The sequence below is a fragment of the Amblyomma maculatum genome, chromosome 5 (assembly GCF_055883805.1).
Source record: "Amblyomma maculatum isolate TAMU_Amacu chromosome 5, ASM5588380v1, whole genome shotgun sequence".
Classification (NCBI taxonomy): Eukaryota; Metazoa; Arthropoda; class Arachnida; order Ixodida; family Ixodidae; genus Amblyomma; species Amblyomma maculatum.
Window position 1 is genome coordinate 134858223 of NC_139348.1, and position 22354 is coordinate 134880576.

General features: G+C 44.8%; 1 protein-coding gene across 2 annotated transcripts in view; it reads left to right on the forward strand.

Annotated features, from left to right (window-relative positions):
- Positions 1–22354, forward strand: part of LOC146189633 (mitotic spindle assembly checkpoint protein MAD1-like) — a 33650-nt gene that overhangs the window by 10235 nt on the left and 1061 nt on the right. Inside the window, exons 8-17 of one of the 2 annotated variants that reach the window (XM_084604396.1) lie at positions 2012–2185; positions 3196–3282; positions 5941–6085; positions 6843–6977; positions 9582–9667; positions 9823–9841; positions 10388–10510; positions 12182–12269; positions 16369–16559; positions 20415–20584. In XM_084604396.1, the coding sequence (XP_084460522.1) occupies positions 2012–2185; positions 3196–3282; positions 5941–6085; positions 6843–6977; positions 9582–9667; positions 9823–9841; positions 10388–10510; positions 12182–12269; positions 16369–16559; positions 20415–20579 (1213 nt within the window). In that variant the 3' untranslated portion in view covers positions 20580–20584. Of the gene's footprint in view, positions 1–2011; positions 2186–3195; positions 3283–5940; positions 6086–6842; positions 6978–9581; positions 9668–9822; positions 9842–10387; positions 10511–12181; positions 12270–16368; positions 16560–20414; positions 20850–22354 lie in introns of those variants that run through there. The other variant, XM_084604394.1, reaches the window with a different exon arrangement.

The following is a 22354-nucleotide window of genomic DNA, read 5'->3' on the forward strand; positions in this document are numbered from 1 at the left end:
GGAGGAGACGAGCAAACACAAAATCACTCTACCGACCCATCAGATAATCTGTCTGTTGCACTATCCGTCAATAGATGCTGCTACCATGCTATCTGCCACCTATCTTCTCACTGGGTGCTATTTTTCTGGTTCATACTTATTGCCTTTCCTAAACAAACCAATGTCCTTTCCAGCTAGCCAGTTGTACCTCATGGCACGAGCTGGTTCATTTTTATCCTGATTTCATTTTGGGATCTGAAATGTTTTGTTCTTTGAAGCCACGGTTCCTCACTGTTCCTCACTGGAAAGAGGGCAGATGAACTTGAGCATGGCGTGTACCTGTGGTGGTACTTTGCATGACAACGTCGCTCAGGTGTATTGGGCTGCACATGAAACTAGCCAAGCTTCACATTTTCATCATCATCAGAGAAACTTTATTTTCGCAGAGGAGCTCGGGGCTCACAGGCCCCTGGGCCTCCGCATAACCCCACTGCACTTAAACGTTCATGTTCCTGTGAGCCATGACGTTGGCAGTCCAGCTGGTCGCGATGGTCTACTTGACCATGTCCGCAGGGAAGGGGGGGCCAGCCAGGTAGAAGAATGAGGGAAGGGGTAGCAGAGGGTACTGGAAGGGCTAGTGGGTTGACGCCGCGGTCGTTGATACTAGTGGTGCTAGAGGGGGCACGTCTGGAGGCATTGTCAGAGAATCTGGTGGTGGTGTAGTTGTCTAGGGAGATTTGGGGTGGAGGGTAGAGCAGGCGCTCAGCCCAAAAGGCCTGCGCAAGGTCGCTGAAGGAGTGCATGCGATCCTGAGTGAATCCCGGATTGAAGGCTGCTGGCATCTGACTTAACCCTCAGGCTAACACACTGGTAGCCTCATTACCGGGATTTCTGGAGTGCACAGGCTCCCATATAAGTTCCGCGTGGCGGCACGGGTTGGTGGTGGGCGAGCTCAGTATGCTGAACACAAGGACATGAACTCGATCACGTGTTCAATCTAGTACCATAATTTGAGTCAAAAATGCGTGCAGCTGTGGGTGCTCAAGTTCAAAGGCAATGGCTGCTTCCTTGGCGGCCTCCGAGGAGGTGACTGAGGGGAGGGTGACATTAGCAGGAGGTTGTAGAAAGAAGTTGGCGATGGCCGCCACCACTTCATCGTCCGTGTAAGCGGCGTCCACACATACGGCGTCAGATTCAGAGCCGCAGTTAAGGAGCACCTCTGCTCGCGCTTTTTCATAGCTTTGCTGCACTCAGTTTGCTGTTCTCCTCCTGTCAAAATAACCTTGGACATGAGAACAATGAGCCAGTTATGTCACATGAAAGCAGTAGACCAGTTATAGCTGGCAAAGAATCCACTTTGTGTGGTGTTGCACATATCTTCTATGTTCGTGCAATTCTCTGGGTTGTCCCCTTTGCCCTTAGGGGCTTCAAGAGCCAGGAATTAGCAGTTGGTACAAACTTTCCATTGACTGTCGTGTGTGCTTTACGGTAAGCAACATGTTGCTGTAGGTGTTGTCAGTCAGGTCACCCCATTTGTGTTTCTGTTTGCACGTGCTGCATTTTTTTACCAAATGCTAGTGCTCTGCACAACTTGTATGTTGCCCACTTGCAGCTTGAACACGGCTTCAAGCCACTGTCACTCTGTGGAGTGCCTCTCGCAAAACCTTGGAAACTATTGGGCAGACATGGTGAGAGCTTGGGTATGCACTCTGGTTTTGTCGTCTGCTGCAGGCTGCAGTATGCACAAGTCCTTGCTGACGATGCACTGCAGGACAGACTTTTACCTTTCACTGTTCCTACGCACTAATTTTCCAGGATTGCCAGTAGTATGGACTCGCCCTCAAGCTGAAAGTAGACAACCCTGTACAGCTCACAATGGGGTTTCCGCCTTTGCGTTTTGCCTGTCGTTACTTCACATTGCTGAGCCCTGCGTGTGACACACTGGGCTGTGCATATGTTCTGCTGTTTTGTCTTGACATTGGCAGCAGGGTGGAGCTACATGCTTCATCGCATTTCATCGCACGCTGTGCAGGCGGGCTCGCATGAACGTGCACCTGATTCAGGAGCGTTTACTGGCAGCGCAGAGCAACTCGGCCAAGCTGAAGGAACTACAGACGATCAACAGCCAGCAACAACTGAGTCTGGAGCAGCTGCAGGCCGAGCTCGACCAATGGAAGGAGCTGGCCGCTGAGCCGCATGGGCTCACGTGAGTGCCCAAGATTCACTTGGTGGATGTCCGACATTGCCGCTGTTTTGTTTTTTTTCCCGTCAGCTACAAAAGCCTCCATTTTGAAACTGCCGTAAGGGAGTGTTATTTAATTTTCCAATCTTTAGCGGATGACTTCTGATACGAAATTTCACAATTCCATTGACCCTGGTTTGTGGAGATGGCCTAATTCTTTATTCTGATTGTGTTTGGCACGTGATAGCCATAGCTGCTTATGCTCTGTAAAACTTCATATAACTTACTAAATCTTTATTCTAGCCTTGTTTATTATTTCAGAGTGTTCCGAAAGAATGTCAGTGTATGCATGCCTTGAATGAACACCATGTCGGGGTGATGGCATTATAGATGCTACCTGCCAGGGTCTGTGAACCTAACACCCTATCGGGTTTTGCATTTTGGTGATGTTTTAGGGTAACGAAGCAAGCAGGCTGTTTGTTCACTTAAAATTTTCTCTAGGCGTGTTTCGGGCACTGTTTATCCAGAAATGCCCTTTCAATGGGAAATCCTATTATGTGTTATCATAGAAGATTGCGTCATTCATGTGTTCTTTTCTAGCTTATAAAATCTCCTTTCTCAGTGAAAGGAGCTTCTTTGTTGGTAGAGCAAGTGCACTTATTGATCCACGCTTGCCGACTTGAATTTGTTCGTAAAGTCCTCTGTGAAAGGCACTTGCAGATTCTCAAAGTTGGCCAGACACGGGATGCTTCCAATGAGGCGTGTTAGTCACGTTTCATCTGAGTGGTTACTCGAGCGGTTACTAGAGTGGTCACGAGGTGGGCAGGCTAAGCGCAAAGTGCACAACACTTCAAAGGGAGAGGCAAGAAGCAGAGCAAGTTTATTTTGTGGTCACCACATAGGAAGTGGACCTGATGCAGCCGGGCAGAGTGCTTTGTGGTGCTATCTGTTATGTTCTCATTGATGCTGAGGCTATTGAGGCCATTTATGTGGGAGGTCACAACCTTTATTTTTTGCCTTTCTTTTTCTTTCAGGAGTCCGAGAGCAGTGCTGCAGTGCCTGGCTGACCTGCGACGCTCTGAGCTAGCTCTCACAGAACGACAATCAAAGCTGCTGGCCGAGTAAGCTTTGCATCCTAGCCGTATTCCTAGTCTGGATGCAAATTCTATTTGTGCTACTACGTTGCAATTTGAATTAAATGGCTGCCATTATCTTAATGGTACACATGGTGGATGGATGGTGGTGGTGGTGTGTTGTTCTTTTAACTGCAAGTGCTATGTAATACATGAGCACCACCCATGAACAAAACACAATATTCTGTCTTTCTACTTTCAGCTGCAGTGTGGTTGTGTGTAATAGATCAAGCCAAGTATGTATTTGTAAACCCTTTGCTAAGGAGTCTTGTTGCAGGGTATAAAACTACGGCCTGTGCATGTTCACATAGCTGTTCGGCCCGAAATGTGTACAGTTTAATTATATCCAAACAAAGGCAAACAATACATGAACAACAGTGTTGCTGCTAACCCAATATTTCTATTAACAGAAAGGAGAAATACACGTGGCTATTAGTGTGTACAGCATGATTGGGCAGTTATTCTAATCTTTCAGTGTCTCAAACCCGAAAGAATATTTTGTGCAGAAACTTTCGATAGCAAAGCTCTTGTGTAGGCAGAACATGTCTTTTGGGTCCTGTTTTCATAAATGCAGCACCAGTGCATCGCTGTGCCAATGTTTGCACGTATATGTAACACATTTTCTCTGGCACAATGATGGTGGCGCATGGTGTCGCATATTGAAAGTGAAGGCAATGCTTTTGGCGAAACCGGTTTCCTTTTCTCTCACTGTGGCTGGCCGTCAGTTGCTTTGTGACGTTATGTTACGGTGTTGTACCAAGTGCACATCCAACTTTATCATGCCTGTTCTTGAATTCACCGTTGTGTGTACGCTTCTTACTGGTTTTGTTAGCGCCGACAAACATCCACACCCTTCTCTGCACTCCAACTTGCAATGAACATTTGCAGCGTCACCGCCAGATTTGGTTAGCTACCCACAAAGAGTGCCTGCATGCAACTGAATTAGCCGCAGTCTCGTCTATAGTGAGCTCTTATACGAGGTAAAAACATGCTATTAGCACTAGCACAGCTATCAAAGAAAGCTCTAAGTAGATCAAGTGGCTTTGCTACCTCTGTGCTCGGCGAGTGCACCCAGCCCGCAGTAATGGTCTTCTTAATGCGACACAGTTAGGCTTCCGTGCGCGGCAGAAGTCGACTTACGCATTTCAGTTCACCCCTATTAGTGCTGGTGCATTAGTACAATGCACTTTTCTAGTGCATTATATGCTCATGCATTGCACCAGTTGGAACATTCATGTAAACACGGCTTGTGCCATACATATGGTTAGGTGGATTGTTCTTGATGGATATATATGGAATTTTTCGAGCCTGTTAAAAATATTGTTACCGACTACTTTCACAAAAATTGGTTGTTATATATCAGGAACATTGTTTTTTAGTAATTATTTTATCCCCGAATGATGTGAAATCTCACCGAGCTGAAAAATTTTAAAGGTTGGCTTAAAATTGCATTTCTGCAGACATGCTACAAGTCAGGACAGTTATCAATTTTTGTTTCTTTTTCTCACACAACAACACATTTTTAATTACAACAATCTTGTTTTATAAAGAAGTCTAGACTGAGAAGAAAATTTGAAATTCACAAAAATTGAAAAAAAAAAAAAGAATATTTAACGCTCAGTGTGGTTCTAGGAGGGCAAAAAAAAAAAATAAAAGCTATAAAAATAAACAAAACAATGTCAAATAAATTGGCTGCGCAGGACGAGCAGCAGGCAAGGGAAACAGTATTGAGAAATAAGGTATTCAATATTTGCAGAAGTATTCATAGTATACTGCCACATTTGCTTATTCTGAAGGCAACTATTTTGTCGTCCTTGGTGTCTTTTCAAACACAACACTCTGTCTCTTGACTGCCTTTTCCTGGCCATGGTGTCCTTTCTGGCCGGTTGTAATAGCTGTTGCATACAGCAGCTCATGAAAGTTACCAGCAGGACCTGATGAGGTTGGATGCACGTCCATAAATTCACTCACAGCAGCCCGCAGCGAGGACTTCTTGCCGTTCTTATCTGTTGGTGACTCTAGCTTGCAGCTGCTGTCACTGTTTTGTACCTTTTTAAGGGCGCATTGGTTCAAGGTTGCAGAGGTCAGTACCAAAAGCAAGTACCTCTTATAGCTAATTAAAGGCGCTTCGGAAAAAAACATAATCGCAGATGATCGAGGGAAGTGTAGTCATCCGGTCGGTGATACTCTCCATCATTGAATCCGCCAGTAGATTAGCACAGATGCGCAGGAAACGAGTGCTGACATATGGCGAGGCCTTAAAACTTGCATTTTTTGTATCATTGGTTCTGGATGTTGGGTTGAGCTGTGTCATTAGATTTGAACGGAAGAGTGAACCTCCGAGTCTCAGACGATGGTGACCTGTTGCATGCCACAAGAGTATTCGTGTTCAAAAGGCACCAATTTTTCTGTCCTTTTTTTGTTTTTATCGTATACCACTGCAGTGAACAAAGCAATTTCTTTGGTGTTTCATATTTTGGTAAGTTTTATCGGAGTAACTTCATGGCAGCATAAGAAATTTGGTCTTAAGAATAGATGCTTCGTCTATTGAAAACCCAAATATTTGCGTTGCTTTTTGTGATTTGAAAGCCTTGGCACCTTGTTCTCTGGAGCATTGCCCATTTATAGCTGACCTCTGTACTTCAGGAACGAGACGCTGCGGGCCAAGGCAGAGACCAACAGCCAGGAGCTGCGTCGAAGCAGCGCAAAGCTCGTGAAGTTGCAGACACAGTTTGACGAGCAGACGGCGCTTCTGCGCCGAATGCAGAGGCGTCTGCTTCTCGTGGGAAAGGTACCGTTGCCAAATCTCTTGCTTGTTCTCGTCTTTTGCCTAAGACGTATTGTTGGGCACTTTTTGGGGTCTTGTCACGCTATGCGTCATGTAACACAGTCGCGCTTTTCTCCCGACAGGTTTCTTTGGAGTTGTTCTGCCAGGGCAGATCAACTCTTGTAGCTTGCATTACAGTTAAATAGGGGTTATTAATCTTTCTATGCCTTCAGGAACACCTGTGCTTTTTACATAGTTCTCAAGAGCCCCCTTGTGTCAAGACTGTATTCTCTCTCTGCCTGAAGTCAGTGCAAAAAGCATGCATGCACGCAACTGCCTAGAAAAGTGGCCACATAATAATGGGTGTTTGTAAGGGGAAATGGATTGTGTTATCAATTAATCCATGATTAATGCCAAAATAAAGTTGGAAAAGGAAAGGCAGGGCTAACCTTAGCCCAGTTGGCATCCTGTGCAAGCGTCTGCGAAGGCATCCTCTTTTATGTTACTTCAACTTTTTTTTTTTCTTTTGCATTTTCACAATATTTTCTTCTAGTATTTTCAAGGAGAAAGCACAATCATGAAAGGAAGTTCTTTGACAAATGACAGCAGGCTATGTGTTCAGAAAGCTGAATAAACGATGCCAGCCAGTTGTCACTACCAAGACATTATTACTACTTTGTAGGGACCACTCTTACTTAGCTGGTAGCACTTTGCCAGCCAGACTGCAGAATGGAACGCCAGTATGCTATCCTTGACCTCGGCTGCCCGTTCCTCGATCCAGGAAAAGGAAGCTTGCCGGGCCATGATAGAGAGCTACCAGAAGGAGGCCGGCCCCGACTGGCCGGCGGCTGCTGCTGCCAAGCAGATCCAATTCCTAGAGAATATGCTCAACGACTACCGCCACTCACTCGAACAGGTGGGAATAATAGTCACTTCGGTGTGTGGAGTAGTGTGCTAACCATGGGCGAAGTGGCTACTCTTGTTTCTCTTTGTCCTGCAAGTGTGCTGTAATTCAACAATGTAGTACCTACGGTACTACTTTGGTCTCAGTTAGCTGGGCACTGTCACAGGCATACTATGCACTGCATTTAGGATATCGCTATTGGAAGTAACCCATGATTAAACTGTCGGTTTCAACGTGTCATGTCTTCTTGGCTCGCAAAGCAAAAAAGACTGCTATGCTTAAGCTTGTGGCTTATCGCGAATTGCCCACTTCAAGCTTGCCTGATCGCGGGGCTCAAACTGATCCAAAACTGTTGTGCCCAATTTATTCGAACGAACTTTGGGCACCTGCTGGCATTCAGCTCATGGTGAACGTGGTACATGCTTGAGATTGGCCTTCGATTTCTCATCTCACTGACTGAATGTCACGTTGCCGTGTTGCGATGGAGCCACCCTAACTATCTAAAGCCTGTAAGTAGCCCTTGCGAGATGTGCTCTGTGGCCAAAGATGTCATGGGAAAAAACCGTACATTAATTATTTAAATCGTTTTATTTACAATGCACTGTCAGCAGGAGTAGGCATCTTATGATAGGCAGCGGCTAGCTCCGTAACGCTGCCCGCTCTGGTTTCGAGGGTGAAGCAAGTTAAAACGTTTTGTTGGGCTAGTTGGTATATTACGATGGGAAAAAAATTCAGCGCAAATGAAGTACTAGCCCGAAAGCGAAAAGAAGAAGGGACAGGAAAGAGCGCTGAAAGAAAGGACAGGAAAGAAGAGATAGGAAAGAGCAAGTTAACTTCACAGCATTCTTCTGCTGCCATCGGGTGCGTGCGTCACTGGTCTTTTAGTTTTATCTTGAAAGGGTGTCATGACATTTTAACACCTGCACATATTTTTCTCCCTCGAATCCCCATGCTTCCTGCACTCATCTAGTGTGCAGAGCAGTCAATTTTCGGGTGTGCTTCACGCAATAGTTCATGTGGAGAAGCGTCCCAAAAACGCGACGAGATCATTTGTGAAGAGTCAGCAGTAAAAAGGGCCACAATGGCGCTTAATTATTCAGGATTAACTCTCCGATATTCCCAACAGTGTGCACAAAACAAAGCATTTTACAAAACTGGGGAAAATTCTCTTTGTTACTTAATTTTCATCTCACATGTATAGACAACCATACTCCAAGAGTCCATGATATAAGATACTGCGACGAAAAGGGTTTTCGGCAGTTTTTCAGCACTGTTCAATATTTTGAACAATTTTCTTGGTCCCTTGAGGGCTGAATTAAAAAGATTTTACTGTGCTATTTAAATTATTGCCCTTATTTTTCCAACTCAATAAGCTGGAAAAAAAAGAAATATCAGTAGCTGCACTTTGATTCATTCACTGCAGAAGTCGGCAAATCGGGGGTTGAGGGAGGGGGGAGGCAGGCATGTGATGGCCTTATTGCCAACTCTCAAACAGCTCAGGTCTGAATTAATCATATTTGCACTGTATAATTATTTTTAATTGTAACTATTGCATTTGCTTGTTTTATCTTTTTCCTTTAATTTATTGAACATGCTACATACTGCACTTCTCTGTAACGCCTGACCCAGGCACTGAGGACATCACAAATAAATGAATAATCTGATCACATTTTCAAAGTCGTCTGTGTCTGGCACGAGAAACTAGTTTTGAAATTAAATTGAAATTGAAATTAAAAAGGCTGACGTAAAAGCAGGAGTAGAAAGCCAAAAACATAGCTAGGGTTGATGCTCCACTTGATGCAGCAACTATGTCACACAGATTACTGGAAAAATGCTTGTATGCCTGTTGATGGCCTTGGATTGCAACCGTAATGATGACCCAATTCATAAAACATTTAAGACGGGCGTCGTGATTTGTTCTTCACAAGGGGAGGAAGCAGTAACATGGAGTTAATATTTGTGATGTCGCAAACGCAGTACTGTCAGCAGAATTCGTTTTGATTGAGGTTATGGAAATGGCAAACATTAAAATTGATTTGCGCTGGAACGAATTCCTGCATGGCTCCCAGATTCGTTCACTGTGATCAGGATCGGGAAAGAAGGCTGGAGCAAGTTTCATTATGCTGTGTATGTACAGTACGGTCCACTGTTAAAGGGAACATGAGACCGCGTGACTGCCGCGCTTTACAAAGCACTCCTGAGAGAGCCGGTGACAAATGATCGCACAAGGTGCACACGTAGTGAGTACGGCGGGCTGCTCTTCATTAGCATGAGCATGACGCCGCCGATTCTCACCAGTTGTCGAGTGGGCCGAGCAATCACACGTTCCCTTTAACAGTGGGCCACACTAAAAAAAATTCCTGAATAATGAACTACTGTCACGTGATCAATGGATGTGAAAGTTATGCCATGACTTATGCCCAAGGGCAGCTTTTTTCTACGATTCCTCCATCTGTAGTTTTAGATGGGAAATAAACTTTGACTTTGACTTCGGCTTGTTCAGCTCGATACTCTGCGTAAATTTAGCAATGCATAAAACTAGGTGCGGACTCCTTTTGTTTCGTGTTTGCAGCGCGCTGTGCTGAAATTGCATTGTTGCAATGTCGAACTCTGCAGGCGGACAAAGAGTTGGAAGAGCTGCGGAATCGAAGGATGATGGATTCCAGCTTGGCGAATGTGCAAGTCCAGACAGATGAGGTCCAGTAAGTGTCACCACTTGCCTCCCCTGTCAAACTTGGATTAACTCACATTTGTGCGGTCTCTGGTTGTACATTATGTGCACTTGAGATGCAGATATGATAACATTGCTGTTTCTCTTCTTTTTTTCTTTTTTTTTTTTTTTTTTCAATTTCCATAGGTTTGCTGATGGCCAGGCGGTGAGTGATTTCATGAGGTCCTTTCACACCTTTCGCACATCGTGGTTAATCCCGCTGGAAAACCAGAATTAAATGCAGCTGTCTTTAGTTCAGTTAAATTTGCCATAGCAAAGAATAGACAACTACGTCCAAGAGTATTGGGGCATTCTTATGTTCCTTAATATACTACATGTCATGCCTTAGAAGAAAACTTGGGACTAGTAGCGCTTCGTACGGCTGTCTGACATGCCCGAAACATTTCATCGTGGGAAGTAAGCTTGACATCTGAACTTTCCCAAATGTTGGCGCTACACTTCGTAGCGCAGAGCATACATTTACTGCAGTATAGTGTCTTTACTTCGTGCAAGGCAAGACGAAGGGAAGCCTAGTGGAATCGCGTTGCTGACAGTCTTCCCTATTTATGCTGGAAGCTGTGCATGCCAAAGGCATGAATCGGAAGGAACATCACGAGTAGCACTCGTTCAGCACAAAGCTTTTCTTTGCGTGCATGTCGGATGGACACCGTGTGAGTGCTTGTGGTGGCTGGGGGAACCTCTTCCCGAGCAGGAGGACTCCAACTACCGGGTGGTGCACTTGGTGGACAATCCACTGGAAGTGGCCTTCAGGCAGCGCATCGAGAATGTCACCAAGCTGGAAGAGGAAAACGAGCGGCTGCGAGCGAGGGTCAAGGTAACTTTGAACATGTAGCTTGGGTTTGTACCGTCCTTCAAAGTTCTCGGTACAGACTGCATTTACGTGGCATTGTACCACACGATCGCTGGTTGGGCTAGACAAGTCATTACAACCATTGTTTATGTGCCCTTAACAAAGGGGGGCAGGGCTCTTGGAACATTTCCCATTATTTTGAAGCTAAATGCACAGTCTTAACTAGTCTTTTTATGCTGACTTGAAATATGTAATTACCTTTTTGTTAGTTTTAAATTATCTAACATTTTCATTCCTTTGTTTATAGAAACAGCAGAGAAAAATACCACTAAATAGAGAAATTGAAAGTCATTGAAATGAGAGCACACAAAAAATGAGCAAGTACAAAATGAGAACTGTATTCCCAACATTGCATAGTTTGGTCGCCTGCAGCATGCTGCAATAAGAATTATTCCTTTGTCTACCCTAAGATAACCCTCTTGTAAACTAGCAAACTCTCAAAAATTTGTTTGAGAAAACAGGTAAAAATTAACTGAGATAGGACTTATCTGGCTCGTTTGCACCTTATAGCATGGAATGATTGACCCGGATGTGAATAAATTAGTAGGCATGTTGGAGATGGGTTGTAAATTTCAAAAATGTCATTTGAAGGAAGACTGTTGTGTAACGCATTGACACCACCCTTGTGCCAAATTGTGCCGAACGAGAAAAGCTGGTGTTTAGGTGTCTCTGTTACACCAAGGTACCAGGGTGTCAAAAGAACACACAGAGCATGGTCCCTGTATCAGAGTAGATTGAGTTTGGTGTCTATTGCAGAGGGCGCATTATTTTATTAGTGCAAAAGTCCGGAGTGTACCTCAAGCAAAACTGTTTTCTTTGTGAAGCAGCTGTGATCAGTCAACATTGCATAACAATGTGTTGCTACGCACAGCAATGTGTTGCCAAGGCAACAGCAAGTTCCACAGTGCAGCGCTGCAGCCACACTGCTAATCAATGAAAGAAGAGATTTAATTGATGACTTATGTCTTACTGAAGAAGAGCAAAACCTGTACAACACTACTTTTCTATGATAATCGGAATTTTAGCCAAAATTCCTTGCATTTTTTATTTTGAAATGTACTGAAGTTGAATGACTTCGCGTAGCTAGGCAGAAACGGATGCAAAAGCATAAAGAGACGAAAGGCAGCAGAAACTGAATTCGAGAACAAAATGGTCAGCTGTAAGCAAAGGATCGGCACAGAGGGCTATAGCAATCTCATCCTGAAACAAAGTGGCTGAATAGCAACATATGAGATGATAGCAAAATCCAGTTCTCTCTCCTTTTGGAAACAAAAACAAACGTTAAACTATTCATTTTTTTGTCTCAAAAATTTGAGTCCGAGAACGTCAGTGTAGACGTGATGGGCAGTTTGGCACAGTCCAGATGTTTTGATACAGTTTTATATGAATACCACTTCATAAAGAAAAACTAAAGGAGAAAGGTTTATTTACAAAGCCTGGCTTTTGTTTCTTGACTTGCTCTTCACGGAGGAAGTGACGAGGGTTTTTGAAACGACAATCTTTCTGTGGATTTTTGAGGGTTTAAATGCTATTCAGATGCATCTGATGAGAAAGGAGGAATATTCTTTTTTTTTTGTTTTCCAAAAATTAGTGTCGCTGCTTTTCCGTTTATACTAAGCCTTATTGTGCTGGCAGGTGCTGGAACAGTTTGGCTGCTCCCAGGATGTGACCGCTCTGGTGCAGCTCAAGTTGGACCAGGATGGTTCACTTCCCGACCGGAAGAGTGAGCCACGTTCTTTTTTTTCTCTCTCTCTCTTTTCTACTTTGTTCATTAATATTGACAAGTTTAGTTGTTGCTCACAATATTTCATCATTGTTCCTGGTGTGACTGAGCCCACAAGTAGCGTGGAGTGTTGGCACAGTGTTTATATTGCTCCTTGAGTGCAAATGACAATGGCTGCTAATTGTCGGATATACCTCCATCTCAAGAAGTTTGACATAAAGAACCTCAACTGACATCAAGAACCTCGACGTCATAATCAGAATAGCCTACAAGAAAGCCCTGGGCCTCCCTCTTACGACATGGACGGACCGGTTTTTACGACTGGGCATCCACAACACGGTAGACGAGCTGATAGAGGCACACCTCATGGCGCAGGTGGTATGACTCTTCACGACTCTGACTGGCCGACAAGTCTTGAACTACTTGAACATCAATTACCCCTGACAGCTAGACCCTAAAATGGAGAGGTCAATTCAAGGAAACTCTATTGCTGAGGAATATGCACCCCGATTTTCACCAACCAAGACGACAAGCACGAGCGAAAGCTATAAAAAGGCACTACGGCGGGCGCGAGGGCGTGTTCTATGTCGATGCCGCGGGTCCTGAACAGGGAATGGCAGCCGTTGCAGTTGTTGTGGTAGTGCACCAAAATGAAACAATGAACGGTCTTATTGCCCAGCCAAGACGTACTGGCTGCGGAAGAAATGAAGCCTTGTGAAGCTGCAACACACACTACCTCAGAATACATTCTTAAAGATTCACAGACAGCATATCGCAATTACCTCAAGGGCAGGATTGCACTGCTAGCAACTAAAATCCTGCAAGATAGTTACACCCGTGGCTACCAACCCACGCCTAAACACATAGTATGAGTACCAGGACACCAGGGCATCCCAGGGAATGAGAGCACACACACCTCAGCCCGAGCATTTCTCCACCCGGCACCCAATACGGATCTCGTGGAACCTCCTACCCTATTATACTAACTTACACTGAAATACTTCAGCATGTAAGATCTCGCCGGGTCTACCCTCCACCGGCTAGGATACTAGACAAAAGAGAGGAACACCTACGCAAGCTACAGACCAATTTTTTCAACAACCCACGAAGACTATACGCAATAGATCCAATCATTTGACTCGCAGTGCAAATTTTGCGGGGAGAAGATGGACCTGTACTATATGGTGTGGGCCTGCCAATGAAATCAGATTATCGCTATTAATAACCGGCCAACGCAGGAGGGGTGGGAGGCAGCTCTGACTAGCTCGGACACAGGGAGTCAAAAGAACTCGTCGAAAGAGCGCGGACAGCAGCAGCCTACGCCAATAGGGCTCCTGACTGAGGACTTCAACCACCGCTACAACCTCCTAAACATTTTCATTAAAATATTTTCATCACCATCACCACCACTGAAGTCTTGACCATGAAAACCAGGTGGTTTCTGTATTTACAAATTTATCTGAAGTGCTTTTGAATTGTTCCTAAGGCAACCGTAAACATGGATCACAGCGCATCAAATTTGCCTAGGCTCGGTAATAATTGAATTGAATTCCTTCTCCAGCACTTTTCTGGTTCGATCGGTTTCAGGTTCCAGGTGATGATTGCGACGTCGCTAAGGGGTATGAGATCACATAAGGCACGCAAAATCTGCACTGTAACAGGTCTTTGTCCAGTCTCTGTCAGTCTAGATTCCGGCTACAGTTTAGCGTAACATTTTGCACAAATTAAAACGAAAAAGCAGCGATTATATTTTAGCGTTTGTATGCTTCCAAAGCAAAAACACTAGGAAGAATTTTCACCTCCTTAAAGGGACAGTCTACTGATTTAAACAATTTTTTCTTGTATCATTTGAAAGCTCCATCCCCAAATTAACAAACACCCGGCTGTGAATCTGGAAAACAGGGCAGAACAATTTAAAACTTAATTTTTCCGTATGGTATTCTTGTTTTTACAGTGGTATGCAGAGTCTGAAACATTGACATCGTGTGTACAACATGCAGTTAGTATAGTAACTCTAAGCACTTCTATGAACACAGTGACTGCCATGCAACACAGGAGGTGTGTCATTACGCTTTTGGCGCCAGTCCTGTTGGTTTACATTCTTTCTTGTCCTTGCCCCATTGGCCCCGTTTTTCTGTTTCAAACATGTCATTAGTACATGCCTGACATTACATGCAATGTGAATATGATAGCTCTAAATTGTTTGTTTATATATATTCATAACAGTACAGTAAAACGTCATTACAAGAGACACTCAAGGGACCCGAGAAAGCTGTCTTGTAACCGAAATTTTAGAACACACGGAGTAGTCAGACTAGATCGGCGTACTGCACATCAGCACATAAATGCGTTTAAACACATTAACCCACATTACTATAAAATTGTTCAGGATAGCTTAAAGAAATCCGATATAATAATAATAATAATGGTTCATGGGAAAGATAAGGTGCGGTATCTGTTACACTTGTTCTATGGACACCTGAACCGCGGAAGGGGGGTAGGAAAGGGAGGAAGGTGGGAGTGAAAATGGAAAGAGAGAAAAGGATGCCGTAGTGGAGGGCTCTGGAGTAATTTTGACCATCTGGGGATCTTTAACGTTCACACAACACACGGACGCCATTTCTTTTCGCCTCCATCAAAACGCAGCCGCCGGCGGTCGGGATCGAACCCAGGTACTCCGGCACAGTAGTCAGACGTCTTACCACTGCACCACCGCGGTGGGGCAAAAGTCCGATATAGTAGTTGTCTTTTCTTGAGTGGCTCCCTTCCCAACTTCTGAGGTAAAGGACTTTGCTTTGCAAGCCTTCCTGTTGCTTCTGTTCGAAGCCCACATCACTGATTATTTGAAGTTTATATGCTGCCGTGAAAAGGCAGCCTGCTTATTACGTTGTATTCATGGCAGGGGGGCAAGAGAAGAGATGTTGTCAATGCTAGCTTTTGCTCATGCGCTGTTTTGACAATGATGGTGATGAGTGAATGCGGCGCCTGGCGGTTATGGCACGCATATATTAGTGCTTAAGTTTAAGATCCGACAAACGTAATTAACTATTGTGCCTGTTGCCTTGATAACTAAGCATTTCACTCGCTTCAACATGACTTTTAGACATTTGAGTTTGTGTCAGATGTGAAGCTTTAGCAGCTGAATCGTCAAACAGAACTGTCCCATGTAAACATGGCGACAGCTCCGGAGCCCGACAGGTTCAACTACTGGTGTACAAAGTGGCCGGCGCTGTGGAATCTGGAATGGAAAACCATTCAAGCGAACAGTTAGGACAGGAGCGCGACTGCATTTGTAGAAGCAGAACGACAGAAATTTCAATGCAATTAGACAATAATCACAGCCTTGTGATGTGTGACATCAGCAGTGGTACGGAGACGAGCCAAGGGAATGAAAAGTGCACTGCTTACGAGTTGGTTTGATGTTTGCCATTTTGCATGGATGTATTTGAGTTGTGTCTCTTCTAAATAGTGAGGGCTCTAGGGACCTAAAAAAGAATTACAGAACTGCGCTTAAATCTGCTAAAGAGCGGACATGGCGCAAGCCACTTTACAGGACTGTTTTCACTAACTGCATCATTACTGTCATCACTGCTATCGTCATTATCAACTAAATGCACCATCATATTCATCACTGTTATCATAATTATCATTGTCTCTGACTGCATCATTGTTGTCATTGCTACTATTATCCCCACGCTAGCTAATGAGAATTACGATAGATTTTTCGCGAGCCTGGCATGGTCTAGTGGTTTGCGTGCTCGGCTTGGGATCGGAAAGATAGTGGTTCGATCCGCAGTTAGTACAGATTTCTTTTCAACTGTCAGTTCATGCGAACATTTTCTGCGGACATTTTCACAACCCATGAACTTAGAAAGGCTTTCACCTTACAGAGTTGTCATTAGTAATCGAGTGCATCTTCTTATCTTCTCGTATCTTGTATTTGATATTGTTAACATGGAGAACATAAGGAAACCAACCAAACAACTTTCAGATGTCTCTTGTAACCGCATTTTTTGTAATGAGATTTTACTATAGCAGATGGCCCAGAATAGATTTAGCGTTGTTTGCTTACAAGTTCTTGCTTTGTTGTCCGCCGCAGCCCTACAAGACCAGCTGTCATCAGCCGAGGCCAAGAACAGACGTCTGGTGGACGCATTTCGCCGCACCAGCCAAGACTTCCGGCATGGCTGTTACACGCTAACCGGTTACCGGATAGACGTGCTCAGCCAGGGCCACTACAAGTTGACGCATATGTACGCCGACTCTCCCGATGACTACCTACTTTTCCAGGTCAGCTGGTCTCCCATGTCTGTTGTGTGTGTTAGCTCAGTTTGTTATTAAATCCATGAAATACTGATGAATGACATTCTAGTAGAAATCAATAAGAAATGGGCATGGGTAGGGCATGTAGTCGGCACTGTCGGCACAGATCGCGTGACTTTGCAGCCAATTTTTTTTTCTGCTTCCAACAGCTGTTACAGCAGCCAACAACCTTGAGTCTCGATTCAAGGATATTTGGGCAAAAAAACTCTTTGCAACCGCCTTGTCATGCAAAAGGCAGCACAACACGTTCGTAATTCTGCCTACCGTGCCATGGACACCCTCGCTCTTTGTACACATTAGAGGAGAAAATGTGCCGCTGGCTTTGCAGAGCTCAAGGCTCATTTCTCGCTCATTGTGAAATTTAGAGACAAGCTTTTAATGCTGCTTTTAAGGTAGAAAGCCTTTCTAGGCTGCGAGGTTTGCTCACAAGATTTCGCAGTATTTGTTCGCATGAAATTGCGAGACATGTGTCTGCTAAACATTGCAATAGGTTATGGCGTTGACATAATTTCTCCATTCAGCTAGTTAGGCCAAGTTGCTATAAAAAGCCCTGTAAAGCCATGTGTAAGTCAGCTCAGTCTCGTATGTCAAGGAGAGGATTCCAGAGATGCCTATGTCGCTGACAACGAAACAGAACAACAGAAAGGAAGAAATCAGATTGTAACAAGTACACGAATACTCAATATAGAGAGAGAAGAGAAGAAGTAGAAGAAGAGGAGGAAATGCTTTTGCCACTCTTAAGTGGAGATAAGTGCAATCCTGTATTTTTTTTTTTTTTGTGCAGGTTAAAGTATATTTTAGCACAATCTCTTTGAAAGCTGGAACTTCAGCAGCTGAGCAATAATCAGAAGGTCACGCCTGCATGCACATTCACTTTAAATTTTGCAAGGTGGTTAACGTCCTTCCATATATGTATTATTTTTTTACACTTAAATATGAAGTGTTCAAAATCTAGCACCTGGAGAATACTGTGCTTGTACTAATCGGTGCAGTTAGAGAGTGAATTTTGTGACACGCAAAGAACATTAAATGCTGAATTTACATTTTAAGACTAACAGTGCACAGGCCAGGCCTGACTGGTTTGTCAGCACATTCATGCTGATGAGAACAGTTAAGAGAATCACATTGGGATGCCAACTACGACAGCATAAAAACCAGGAAATCTGGATTTAATAAGTGCTTACCGCATTTACTCAATCCTAAAGTGCATCTTTTTCTTTTTAAAGAAAGAATTACCTAAAAATGACTTGCATTAGAATCGAGTGCCAAAATGAAACTATGCCAGCAACACCCTATTGTTATTGGCGATACAGAATAGCGGCTTGATGTTACTTATGCATCAGTACAATAGTCCGCCACAATCACGGACATCGATAGACCGCGCAAGTATCTGAAGTGCTCACTAACAGTGTGCCACAGGGACATAAGCTAGCTTGGATGAACCAGTTGTGGAAACTTGCAGAGTTCATTATGATGCTGGGTCGGAAAGAAAAAAAAACAGATAAGTGACCTTGTGTGGGAAGCAAGTGGCAATGAGGCAACCTCACATGCACTTGGTGTTACTGAAATTTACACGCTTTATTGGCAGAAGCAAGTTGATTCAGAACCATTTTGATGGGCCGAAAGAGGGCTGTTGACAGAAAACGATAACAAGCAGTCTTCATGCAGCAACTGCTAGCTGACCACGCCTGTGGCTACGAAGCTTGTGAAAAGTCATGTGGCAAACAGGCATCTCCCAGAAAGAAGGTAGAGGAGGTGGCACTAGTTACTCTATTGTGACATCAGAGTGGTTGCAAAAAAAGGGGGGTTCCAAGTGGGAAGTAGATTAATTTCTTTATCAATAATACAGTACAACCTCGTTAATTCGAAGTCATCGGGACCGCGAGAAATCTTCGAATTAAGCGGGTTTTTGAATTAACCGAACACACCAAGAAATAAGACTTAGGCAAAAGAATTTGTTGCAGGAATGTGTTACCTTTATTCGGCATATTTTGAATTACTACTGAAAGTAATCAGAGATGCTGGTTTGCCGCGTCCGGTAGTTTGCGGCTCCTAAGGTCATGCTCTCGAGTTGGTCAAATAGACGAAACATCTCTGAACTTCCACCGCGGCACTCAACAAAACTGCGGATAACGTTGAGCGATCCGATAACTTCACCAAGAGCAGGTGCTCGGGGAGGCTCGTCGCTGTCATCGCGCATGTTCGTACCAGCAGTGATCTCACTCTCCAAGTCAGAGTAGCCAGTCTGCTCTTCGCTCTCAATGTTGATATACTCGGCGAAGCCGACTGTGTTGGACTCATCCTCTGCGCAGAGCGCTTTGATGCGGTCGCAATACTCGCAATTGTGGACAACGTCAAGAGGGGCACGACATGCCTTTTGGCTAACTCGGTCTTCGAACAAGCGCTCTTGCCTGCTTCCTGGATCAAGCAGAACTTCTGCTGCAGCGTTAAAGTCTTGTACTTTGGCATTTCTTCACTGCTACGGTCACAAAGCTAGCACTTCTGCACAGTCCCGCCCAAAAAAACGGCACAGTAGCCGACCCCTAACCACAGCGCACAACACAAAGAAATGGCGCAGGCGAGACCGGCACGGCGGTGGTGGTGGCGTACTTCAGCGTCGGAGGCACGGGGGAAGAGTGGGTGAAGCACACCAAGGGATGGAGTGGGGGCGAGGTCACGTGATAAAAACCGGTATGCCCGCCGCGTTGCAGTGAAGCACGTCTTCTCCTCTGCAGGCGCGTGTTTCGGCGGTGCGCGAGGCGCACTGTGGACCGATTTTTGTGCAGAGAGTGCTCCGGCTGGGGCGCTTCGCCTATAAATCATCACCATTACTATGTGGCTTTGCCTCGCGGCTCCGTAGGGCCGTCGTTTCGCCGGGTTTGCGGCGAAACATGGATCAGGCATTGCCGCATAGCAGTTCAAATTTTCGAATTAACCGGGCTGGCGCACTCAACAAAACTGCGGATAACGTTGAGCGATCCGATAACTTCACCAAGAGCAGGTGCTCGGGGAGGCTCGTCGGTGTCGTCGTCGCTATCGTCGCTGTCATCGCGCATGTTCGTACCAGCAGTGATCTCACTCTCCAAGTCATTGAGTAGCCAGTCTGCTCTTCGCTCTCAATGTTGATATAGTACTCGGCGAAGCCGACTGCGTTGGACTCATCCTCTGCGCAAAGCGCATTGATGCGGTCGCAATACTCGCAATTGTGGACAACGTCAAGAGGGGCACGCCATGCCTTTTGGCCAACTCGGTCTTCGAACAAGCGCTCTTGCCTGCTTCCTGGATCAAGCAGAACTTCTGCTGCAGCGTTAAAGTCTTGTACTTTGGCATTTCTGCACTGCTACGGCCAATTTTACATTGGAAAATACGGGACCGCAGAAAACCTTCGAATTATCCAGGATTTCGAATTAACCGAGTTCGAATTATCGAGGTCATACTGTAATAATAATAATAAGCGGAGGGCTACGGAGTAATTTCGACCACCTCGGATGTGTGCCGACATCGCACAGCACACGGACGCCTCTTCGTTTTGCCTTCATTGAAACGCAGCCGCCGAAGTATGAAAATCTGGTGCTCATTACACTTGAGTAGATATTATATACCACTTTAGCTTGGAGCCCTCCACTGTTCTATGTCCCTCACAGGCTAAGTGTAGCCTTGGCATGTAATCCATCTCTAAGGTGTAATGGTTGTGTCGTGGTTAAAGTATACATGATATATACTTTTTTTTTTACCTTTTTATCTGTGTGACAAACGGAAGCCGTCTTTGTGTCAGTGTTTTGACTGCAGAGATTCTCCGTCCTGTGGAACCTGTACTTTCAGAACGCGCAGCAGAAGATGAACGTCCTGGAGACCAACTACCTGCGCCAACTGGATGGACTGGCGAGCACGTACCTCGAGAAGTACAACAGCATCCCGGCCTTTCTGGGTGCCCTCACACTGAAGCTGTTCAGCCAGCAAAACGACATGGACGAATCACAGCTCTGAAGCAGGTGCACTACTTGTTCAAAACATCTTGCTGCTGCTGCTGCTGATGATGAAAAGAGCTTTCTCCAGTCTGCAGGCATTTGTTAAGCATTCAAATTGCATCGCACCTCTTGCATTGCACTGTGTACGACCGGCCTATCTGCAGGCTCTATTGCTTTTCAGATATCATCCCAAAGATGACTGCAAGTAGTGTTTGTGGAGAATGTGCTTTGATTATGAGTCTCAAAGCCTGCCATTAGGGCAACAATAAAATCATTGTTTCATCATGGTCATGTAGTGCTTACTTTTGCTAATAAGCTGCAGTGTTATTAAAATCTATATTAATCTGTTCTTAAAAAGAAGCTGAGATGCATTAGAATATATAAAATTTTTGCATTTGTTTTGCACTGCTATTTAAAGATATTGTAATGAAAGACCTTGCATAGGACGCTACACCGCTAACAATGAATAGAGTGTCCAGCAATCAGTTGTAGCTGGTTCAAGCGCAAGCAAGAGTGTCGGAGCGAGCGTTGTGTGGTTGTCGTCATAGTCTTTCTTGAGCCTTAGGCACTGAATATTCCGGAGCAGAATGCCCGTCCTACAATATGACATAACAGGCTATTAAAGTCGCGGCGCTCTTCAGGCTTCTCCCCAAAGCGCAGCAGCAATGTGGAAAAACTAAAGCAATGACGTCGTTATCGGTGGCATTTCAAATTTCAACTGCTTTCGCCCAATCCCTTCTGTGAGTCGCCTGATGTTGCCAAACAATGCTTTGCAGCCTTAACCTTCATTGATGTAGAGCAAATGTCTACGTATTTCATCAGTGTTCCTTCTCGTCATGGTGCGCTGCAGAGAAGCCTGAATGTCGAAATAGTTTTATTCAGTGAATACGTCTGTTAATCACTAGCGAAAAATGGCATGGTATGGTTTACCGTCGGCTTTTGTACATTCGAACCTCTAATTCAGTTGAATTCTAAAACTGCGTCGGTTGTCCCTTAAAGGTACGCCTGCACTTCTATCCGAACAGTCATAATCCAGCCCGAGACCAAACTTGAGCTTAGTCTGATTTGTGAGCTAGTGAAATCAGGTGATCATTTAGACATGGAACTTGCACACCAAAACTGCTTTTTTTTTTTTTCGTGTGTCCTGTGGACTTTGGTCCTCAATAGTCTATTCCCAGATTTGGATAGCGCATGTCCGCTACTCTTTGAGCAGGCAAATATATGCAGAATTTTTATTAATCTCTCTAAAGGCGAAAGCCTTTAATGCCTCATCGTTGTCGACAGAAGGTTGTCAGCAGAGGTGCCACGCTTCCGAGAGTGAGAGTTAAATAAATTAATAAGCTTTTTCTCCATCGGGAATTGAGCCTCTATCCCTTGGATCCCCAGCCCAGTGCTTTACCAACTGTGCCACAACCCGGATCTTGAAACGCTCTTCATAATTCCTCTTGTCTACCATGAGGATGATAGCAGGATTTTGTGAGTGACAGATACTGCGCCTTTTCTTTCCTGTAAACGAATTATATAGAACAGTGAACTTTGATGCGTTCTATGAAATGCTGGTTATGTTCGACAAGGGGCGCTCAATGTACCGTCACTTCATGCATAGACGAAGCTGACCCCGCCGGGCATCCGATCCAGGCGTCCGTGCGGCGCCTTTCATTTGCCGCTTCCACAAACGCTGCACCACACAGCAAACAGAAGCAGACCCAGATGTCTAGGAGGCGTTAGTATAGCAGGCATCAGCAGCGTTTGAAATTGATTTACAAGATAGAAAAGGCGTGGTATTGGTCACAA